The 9,672-nt window shown below is 45.0% G+C and overlaps 1 protein-coding gene across 1 annotated transcript; it reads right to left on the bottom strand.

Annotated features, from left to right (window-relative positions):
- Positions 1-830: 830 nt before the first annotated feature.
- On the bottom strand, positions 831-4,422 carry LOC124706792 (auxin response factor 13-like). Its single transcript, XM_047238465.1, has 3 exons — positions 3,427-4,422; positions 1,541-2,160; positions 831-1,006 (listed from the first exon to the last, which is right to left on the bottom strand). Exons 1-2 carry the CDS (start codon positions 4,420-4,422, stop codon positions 1,570-1,572), a joined length of 1,587 nt encoding a protein of 528 aa, XP_047094421.1. The 3' UTR covers positions 831-1,006; positions 1,541-1,569.
- Between the last annotated feature and the right edge of the window lie 5,250 nt (positions 4,423-9,672).

The raw sequence follows: 9,672 nt of genomic DNA, 5'->3' as shown, positions 1-9,672 counted from the left end.
TTTAAATCTCTATCATTTTCTTTTATTTTTTCAAAACTGAAAAGTTGATCCATGGGGTGAAAATTTTGGGCACCCCTTAGGAGTGGCGCACCCATGAAAATTTACAAAAAAAACTCCAAATTGGATATGTCTAAGCCGTCTGTCTTGGCACATCACCCCTAACAGTCGTTAGCACGGCTAAAAACCTGATTCTGTGCACATTGCAACGAATTCTTACAATACCAGTGGTTTTTTGCAATTTAGATGAATAGTGGTGGCTTTTAGAAATTGGCGCAGTAATGTGGTTTTTTTTTAAAATTTACTCCCATAGGGCTTGGCGACTTGCGCACCATGTTGGCGAACCATTTTACTATATGAAGGATGCCTGCTGGCCGATTGTACTCAGCTCGGCCCTTTTTTGGGTATGCTCCGACTCCAGATTGGCTGCCGGGTCACTGTCCCTTTTTCTTTGTGTCAGCAAGCTGCAATACTTATTTTCCTTGCACATCGAACTTTCCTTCTCACAGCGACAACACTTTAATAAAGTCAGAGAGATCAGATATCTCTCCTTACAAGGAAAAAAGACTACAAAAGACCGTTTTGACTGCCTTTTGATGAAAAGCAGGCACCAATTCCACAATTAATGAATGATGAAAGATAGGACCTTAAACAGAACAACACATTTGGAAAACACCAACTGCATGAGTTTCAACAGATCAGGTGAAGCAGAACAAAACTTAAATCGAAAGGAAGAATGAACCATAAAAAATCCACAAGAATAACTGGGAACGCAACCGGATATAACATGGTGCATATGTTTTCTTGTTCAGATGCGTAAGAGCCAAACTATTACAAAAAGTGAAAGAAAAAACATGGCAGCCTAGTCGTGCAGCAGCCAACATGCCCATGAAGCGTCAAACTTCAATTTGTTGGCTTGCAGCCATCCACAAGTATCCCTTCCTGAATTCAAGTCTGAGAACCTTGTGTAGTGTAACGCAGAATAGCAGCCTCACCAAACTTAATTTCACTACAGGAACATAAAATAAATGGCTAAATAATCTAGCAGAAACAAAGTAGAACTTGTTAAATAGACACTAACAATAAAATTAAAAATTGCACAAACACTAAGAAATCGTCATATTTTGGAGTTTTTAATTAAATTATGCCAGATAAGGTATCCTTCAAAAGATGGAACATAGTTCTGCTGAAACAAGGAAACATAAAGGTACAGTGCACCCCAGTCGAAGGGTTGTATGGACTGACAAAAATATTGATCACTACATTGACAAAATAAGCAAATAGGTGGATGCCACCTTGGTATTTCGTTAACTAAGAGGGACACCGTTCATCAAGAAGGCATGCTCATTGTTTCGCTAATTAAGAGGGAGACATTGTTCACCATCAAAAGCTACGAGAGACAATTTATATTAAAGCTGTTCTGAATGTCCCCATAGGCATCATTACTACATGGCCCTTCACAATTAGATCTGAATGGTCACGTAAAAAACATTTCTGCATTATCATTGCAAGAGAATGAATGAATATTAATGAGATATAGTACCTTCCACTGCAGTGTATATATGCCACAATTCAGGCTTCTTCCCTAGAATCATTCTGGCTGGGGCCATCATCTGTACCAAGATTGAGGTCAAATGGGCTTGTGGAAGAAGCATCTTCATTAGCAGTTCTATCTGCCACAGCAGCATCAGGAACTTGGTTCACTTCTTCCGAGGAACCATTGGTGGCATTCTGCACAGGTGATGTGATCGTGGTGCCAAACAGCTGTATGCTCCTCACTTCTTCAGGAAATTCAGAAGGAGGCATATTCACTGAATTGTTGGGTGGAGATCCACCTATTTCTTCAGGATTCACAACCTCAGAGGAGCCACCACTGGAACTCGGCGGAATCTGACGATCCTGTGGGAACAGCAGCTGAGTTGTGAACTCTGTAGTAGATGAAGAGGGAAACTGATCAGTGGGGCCAATGTGCCTGGCTCCCTGCATGCCAGCAGGAACAGGTGGTGAATCCAGTAGCATTGCCAGGTTCTGGTATTCAAGTCCAGCAGTCGTGCCATTGTACTTGAACTTCTTCAGGATGGGAGGGTACCCAACGAGTTCGACTTGCCAAGCATTAACATGTCTGTTTCTTAATGGCACCGACGATGATTCATCCCAGTCTATCTGCAGATACATCAAGCAGTAAAGTCAGATAAAAACAATGCGGTGAAGTGATAAGCCAAACTGACCCAAGTGTCAAGTTCAGACTGTTAATCGACAGGTTCAGTTAACGGATGCCGGAGATGAAAGCTCAAGATCAACAGCTCACATCGCTCCCCTAGCTACTTTAGTGTTTACCGTCATTTGTCATTAATAACTGCAGTGTTTCTACCGTTGTCATGTCGTCTATATAAGCCTATCAGTTGCTTCCTGTAGCTATGTTGTGAATTATGAGCTGTGACTCAAATACAAAACATGCAGCTGCAATATATATACACTAAAGTAGCTACAATAAAATACAATTTCCTATTGTTCTTCCTGTTCTTGAAGAATTGGAGATCACGCACACAATTGGGGTCTGACACAAACATAGCAACATAAAACAGGTAAGCAAAGAATCTTGGGAGCCACTAATAATATAAAATACATTCGGCATTCATGACTGTGAAGAGCTAATGACATATACTCTGCTTTACTTCAGTAAGCTCTGAATTTGTCAGGATCGAATAAAAGGACTGACTGCTGATTTCAATTCATGGCATGACTTGTTGTTGATCACATTAAATGTAAGAACCAATGAAATAAAATGAATCCTATGGGAAGAGGAGTTCTCTTTGATTGTAGCAAAGGAATTTTTCATAAGGTAATGACCTAATGTTTTTTCCTATAAGATTTACACTGGAAGATTCATATAAGATTAGTTCCTATGGGATATATTCCTATGAATCAAACAACTAACATACGAAAAATTCCTATAGAATCAAAATCCTACACTATTCAAATCCTACTAATCAAAGGAACCCTTAGTATAGGTAAAAGTACATTGCTAATTCCAAATCAGAATTGACACAAGCATGCATGAGGTTAGTCAGACGAATAATCGGTTGTATATTTGGATGTTCAGAAACGGACAAGTGATCGAAGCCATCCGACAGAAACCAAACCCACTTTAAAAACTGAACTATCAAACAATGACAACAGCAACCGTATGCTATGCATGCAGCAAATCTAATTAAACGAAAAGTACAAGTGGCTAAACATAGTTATAAATTATTTGCAGGAGAAGATTGCTTGCTAGTACTACTCATTCATTCATAACCTACCAAAAGACTTGAACCAAACATGATGTCAAAGTCAAACTGGCAATATATAGTGAACCAAACAGAGAGCGATGAGAAATACGGCTTGAACAATTAATTAAGTCAGCGATCAGATGGATGATATACGGACCTCGAGCATGCGCCAGATGCCCTTGTCGACGGCCTTGACGACGCCGTTGATCCACTCGGAGCGGCGCTCCTCGGCGTCGAGGAACTTCATGCGCACCTGAAACCCAGGGTTCCAGTCGGGGAGCGTGGCGTCCTCCACCTCCTTCTTGGGCACGACGAACTCCCCGGCGCCCTGCCGCGGGTAGTAGGTGACGGTGAAGGGCCTCCCCTCCGCCGCCAGCCGCGCGGCATCGTCCACCTCCTGCGGCGGCACCCGCGCCCGCGCGTTGTGGGGCCGCCCGCGCTGGCCTGCCGCGGCGCCCTGGCAGGCGGCGGGGTACCTGGGCGCGCGGCGCACCCCGGCGAGAAGGTCCCCGTCGGGGCGGCGCATGAAGACGACGGCGTCGCCCGCGACGAGCAGCTTGGCGTTAACGAACTTGCTCCAGCCGGTGGTGAGCAGGTGGCGGCGCGGCGTGCCGCGGTAGATGTGGCGGAACTCCCAGCTTGCGCCGAGCAGGTCCCGCATCCGGAGCGTCTGCACGGGCGGGTCGGCCGCGAAGTCGAGCGGCGGGAAGACGAGGTCGGCGCAGGACCTGGGCACGGAGAAGCCGCCGCCGTTGTTGGCGTCGCTCTGCGTGAGCTGCTTGGCGTAGTAGCAGAAGCCGCGGTGCGAGTGATCCTGCAGGTTGGGGGCAGCGTCGGCGGGGTCGCGGTGGGGGCCGGGGACGAGGGAGACGGTGGCGTAGGGCTCGTCGGTCTTGGGGTCGGCGAAGAGGCGGACGGCGGCGACGGTGCAGGGGAAGATGTCGGGGAGCAGGGAGGGGGGCGGGGGCACGGGGCACTGCTCGGAGTGGCCATGCCGGAAGTAGTAGACCTGGGAGCCCACGGCGGGGATGCGGGACAGCGGGGTCGCGCACGCGAGCCACACGTCGCGGTCGATCGGCGTCGGAGCGTCTTCGGCGGGCGGTGGCGGCGGCGGTGGCGGCGGCGGGATGTCGGCAGCGGGCGTCTCCGCCATTTTTGGGGAGGGGTTATCTAGGGTTTGGGCGGGAGATGAGGAGGAGGTTGAAGGAAGCCGGAGATGGTGGCGTGCGTGTCCTTACATTACACGGGACGGAAGACGAAGAAGCAATCTCCAACACGCTCCTAGCTATGTCCCTAACTAAATGTGGGGGCCGGCATCCATGAAGAAGGAACTGGGCCTATGTACGCTACCTGCCAGCTTCAAATTTGGTTTTTCATTTGGCGAACAGGCCCGAGATGATTCCCGACGATTTTTTTTCTTGTCGCAATTAATTGAGCTATAGGTTGCTAAAAAAAAATAGAGCTTGAAAATATGAGCAATTTTTCACATGATTTAATCAACAAAAAAACAGGTAAAACATAATGACAAAATAGGAATCAAACTAATGCATGAAATGTAACCGATAGTACGATAAATAGCAATTCTAAACAAGATGTTGCGACAAGGAATCACAACTGGATCTCAAAAAGGAGAGACATAAACACGTAGGGTGCAGAAGAGAAACCGTTCGCGTTGTTTGCTGTTGTCTCCCATATTATCGAAGAGGCTGCTGATATCAATGAAAAAGTTCGGTGTCCGTGATGGAGATGAAGTTAGTAATCGCGCAAGAGAGCTCCCAAAAACCTCGTCGCCGCTCTCATGTACAAGATCACAATTCGGAGACCTGAGCGCGGTGGACGCCACAAGATGAGACGAGGAAAACCTGATCGGCGTTAGATAACTCGAGGAGGTTGTGGTGTTTGTATTGTGTGTGTTATGTTTTCTAGAGAGGAGTGACCTCTATTTTATAGCAAACATGTATCTAAAAGATACGAAACAAAGATCCGAGCCAAACCAAATAGGCAGCGACCGAAGCCGAGAAGCCACCGTTCGTGTTCATCATCCACTAGTACAAAAACATTTCAGTTTCCGTGCAACTGTCCATACTCCAGTTATGTGTGGCAAAGAGATAGACTGACATAGGTATAGTTCAGGAAGAAATATGTGAAAGCCCATGGAAAAACTAACATGAAGCCGAAGCCCAGTTCGTATGTAAATAGGAAGGCTAGGTCCATATCGGGTGAACCGGCATATATGATGTAACCGGCCTTGAGGTGGAATCTGAGACCTAGACTAATAAATAAGAGCTAGGAGGAGCCACCGAGGGGAGATCTAGATTACACAACTCGCAACACCATGCAACCCTAGTTCTTGACAATACAATCTCGGCGATTTGCCTTTGGTCATACTTTTCGTCGGCTGCGTAGTTCGGCTAACAGGTCTTTGAATTCGCAAGCGTTCTCCTTCCTTGAAACCCAAACCCATCATCATGGGCATTGATAAGGTTACCCCTTGTCATAGACAACTCGTACACATAGCATAGGTGCTAGCTCGGAGAGAACCGGCACTGTCTAGAACCAGCACTACCAGACCTATATCCCCTAGAGGTCGAATTGCTCTCCTCGCATTTCTAAAAAAGAGTTAGATTCGCTCCCCATGCTTTCACACCTCGGCGTCGGTAGGGACCTCCCGATCTTGGCCTCTAGCAGGGTGACCACTTGGCCTGAGGCTCCAAACAACTCCAGGTTCTTGAAAACCAATGCATCAGGAGGGTTGATGTCTACGGGAGCTTCTATTCTTGTAGACAGTGTTGGGCCTCCAAGAGCAGAGGTTTGTAGAACAGCAGCAAGTTTCCCTTAAGTGGATACCCAAGGTTTATCGAACTCAGGGAGGAAGAGGTCAAAGATATCCCTCTCATGCAACCCTGCAACCACAAAGCAAGAAGTCTCTTGTGTCCCCAACACACCTAATAGGTGCACTAGTTCGGCGAAGAGATAGTGAAATACAGGTGGTATAAATAAGTATGAGCGAGTAGCAACGGTGCCGGAAAAGTGCTTGGCGTGTAGTTGATGGTGGTGGTATTGCAGCAAAGAGTAACGCAAGTAAAACAAGTAAACAAGCGGTAGTAACGCAGCAGTAGTAAACAAGCAAGTAGTAACTTAGCGGTATTTAGGAACAAGGCCTAGGGAATAGACTTTCACTAGTGGACACTCTCAACATTGATCACATAACGAGAATAGATAAATGCATACTCTACACTTTTATTGGATGATGAACACATTGCGTAGGATTACACGAACCCTCAATGCCGGAGTTAACAAGCTCCACAATAATGCTCATGTTTTAGTAACCTTTAGTGTAAGATAGATCAACGCTACTAAACCAAGTACTAGCATAGCATGCACACTCGTCACCTTCATGCATATGTAGGAGGAATAGATCACATCAATATTATCATAGCAATAGTTAACTCCATAATCTACAAGAGATCATGATCATAGCATAAACCAAGTACTAACACGGTGCACGCACTCGTCACCTTTGCACACATGCAGGAGGAATAAACTACTTTAATAACAAATCACTAGAGTAGCACATGGATAAATTGTGATACAACATGCTGCAATCTTAAAGAGATATAAATAAGCACCTCACTATGCCATTCAATGAGTAAGTATTCCGTGAAATCTAGCCTAAGAGACCCACACGGTGCACACACTCGTCACCTTTACACACGTGGGACGAGGAGTCTCCGGAGATCACATAAGTAAAACTCACTTGACTAGCATAATGACATCTAGATTACAAGCATCATCATATGAATCTCAATCATGTAGGGCAGCTCATGAGATTATTGTATTAAACTACATAGGAGAGAGATGAACCACATAGCTACCGGTACAGCCCCGAGCCTCGATGGAGAACTACTCCCTCCTCATGGGAGCAGCAGCGGTGATGAAGATGGCGGTGGAGATGGCAGCGGTGTCGATGGAGAAGCCTTCCGGGGCACTTCCCCGCTCCGGCAGCGTGTCGGAACAGAGATCCTGTCCCCGGATCTTGGCTTCGCGTTGGCGGCAGCTCTGGCAGGTTTCTGTGGGTTTCGTCAATTGGTATCGGGTTTTCTGATCCAGGGGCTCTTTATAGGCGGAGAGGCGGCGCAGGAAGGTCGAAGGGCTGGCCAAACCATAGGGGGGCGCGGGCCCCCCCTAGGCCGCGCCAGGGTATGGTGTGGTGGGCTCGTGCCCCCCTCCGGTCCCTCTCGTGTGTTCCGGATGCTTCCGGGGATTCTAAGATCTTTGGCGTTGATTTCGTCCGATTCCGAGAATATTTCGTTACTAGGATTTACGAAACCAAAAACAGCAGAAAACGAGAACCGGCACTTCGGCATCTTGTTAATAGGTTAGTTCCGGAAAATGCACGAATATGACATAAAGTGTGCATATAACATGTAGATAACATCAATAATGTGGCATGGAACACAAGAAATTATCGATACGTTGGAGACGTATCGGCATCCCCAAGCTTAGTTCGCTCGTCCCGAGCGAGGTAAAACGATAACAAAGATAATTTACGGAGTGACATGCCATCATAAACTTGATCATACTATTTGTAAAGCATATGTAGAGAATGCAGCGATCAAAACAATGTGTATGACATGAGTAAACAAGTGAATCATAAAGCAAAGACTTTTCATGAATAGCACTTCAAGACAAGCATCAATAAGTCTTGCATAAGAGTTAACTCATAAAGCAATAATTCAAAGTAAAGGTATTGAAGCAACACAAAAGAAGATTAAGTTTCAGCGGTTGCTTTCAACTTGTAACATGTATATCTCATGGATAATTGTCAATGCAAAGCAATATAACAAATGCAATATGCAAATATGTAAGAATCAATGCACAGTTCACACAAGTGTTTGCTTCTTGAGATGGAGAGAAATAGGTGAACCGACTCAACAATGAAAGTAAAAGAATGGTCCTTCAAAGAGGAAAGCATCGATTGCTATATTTGTGCTAGAGCTTTGATTTTGAAAACATAAAGAGAGCATAAAAATAAAGTTTTGAGAGGTGTATGTTGTTGTCAACGAATGGTAGCGGGTACTCTAACCCCCTTGCCGGACAAACCTTCAAAGAGCGGCTCCCATTTTATTTTATTTTTGGATGGCACTCCTTCCAACCTTTCTTTCACAAACCATGGCTAACCGAATCCTCGGGTGCCCGCCAACAATCTCATACCATGAAGGAGTACCTTTTTATTTTAGTTTTATTATGATGACACTCCTCCCAACCTTTGCTTACACAAGCCATGGCTAACCGAATCCTTCGGGTGCCGTCCAACAATCACATACCATGGAGGAGTGTCTATTTTTAGTTTGTTAATTTGGGACTGGGAATCCCATTGCCGGCTCTTTTTGCAAAATTATTGGATAAGCGGATGAAGCCACTAGTCCATTGGTGAAAGTTGCCCAACAAGATTGAAAGATAAACACCACATACTTCCTCATGAGCTATAAAACATTGACACAAATAAGAGGTAATAAATTTTGAATTGTTTAAAGGTAGCACTCAAGCAATTTACTTTGGAATGGCGGAGAAATACCATGTAGTAGGTAGGTATGGTGGACACAAATGGCATGGTGTTGTTTGGCTCAAGGTTTTGGATGCATGAGAAGTATTCCCTCTCGATACAAGGTTTAGGCTAGCAAGGTTGTTTGAGGCAAACACAAGGATGAACTAGTACAGCAAAACTCACATAAAAGACATATTACAAGCATTATAAAACTATACATTGTCTTCCTTGTTGTTCAAACACCTTACTAGAAATTATCTAGACCTTAGAGAGACCAATTATGCAAACCAAATTTTAGCATGCTCTATGTATTTCTTCACTAATGGGTGCAAAGTATATGATGCAAGAGCTTAAACATGAGCACAACAATTGCCAAGTATCACATTACCCAAGACATTATAGCAAATTACTACATGTATCATTTTCCAATTCCAACCATATAACAATTTAACGAAGAGGAAACTTCGCCATGAATATTATGAGCTAAGAACACATGTGTTCATATGAACCAGCGGAGCGTGTCTCTCTCCCACACAAGCATGATGTAATCCAATTTATTCAAACACAAACAAAAACAAAAGCAAACAAACAGACGCTCCAAGAAAAAGCACATAAGATGTGATGGAATAAAAATATAGTTTCGGGGAGGAACTCGATAATGTGTTGATGAAGAAGGGGATGCCTTGGGCATCCCCAAGCTTAGACGCTTGAGTCTTCTTGATATATGCAGGGATGAACCACCGGGTGCATCCCCAAGCTTAGAGCTTTCACTCTCCTTGATCATAGTATATCATCCTCCTCTCTTGACCCTTGAAAACTTCCTCCACACCAAACTCGAAACAACTCATTAGAGGG

This window comes from Lolium rigidum, chromosome 4 (genome assembly GCF_022539505.1).
Source record: "Lolium rigidum isolate FL_2022 chromosome 4, APGP_CSIRO_Lrig_0.1, whole genome shotgun sequence".
Taxonomy (NCBI): domain Eukaryota; kingdom Viridiplantae; phylum Streptophyta; class Magnoliopsida; order Poales; family Poaceae; genus Lolium; species Lolium rigidum.
The sequence above is the reverse complement of the archived record's forward strand: the minus strand, read 5'-3'. Positions and strand labels throughout refer to the sequence as shown.

Excerpts from the sequence above, each read along its gene's own strand:
- LOC124706792 (XM_047238465.1), bottom strand. The coding sequence starts at position 4,422 with ATGGCGGAGACGCCCGCTGCCGACATCCCGCCGCCGCCACCGCCGCCG. Across the intron at positions 2,161-3,426 it reads GCATCTGGCGCATGCTCGAG|ATAGACTGGGATGAATCATC; the intron begins GTCCGTATATCA and ends ATGTATCTGCAG.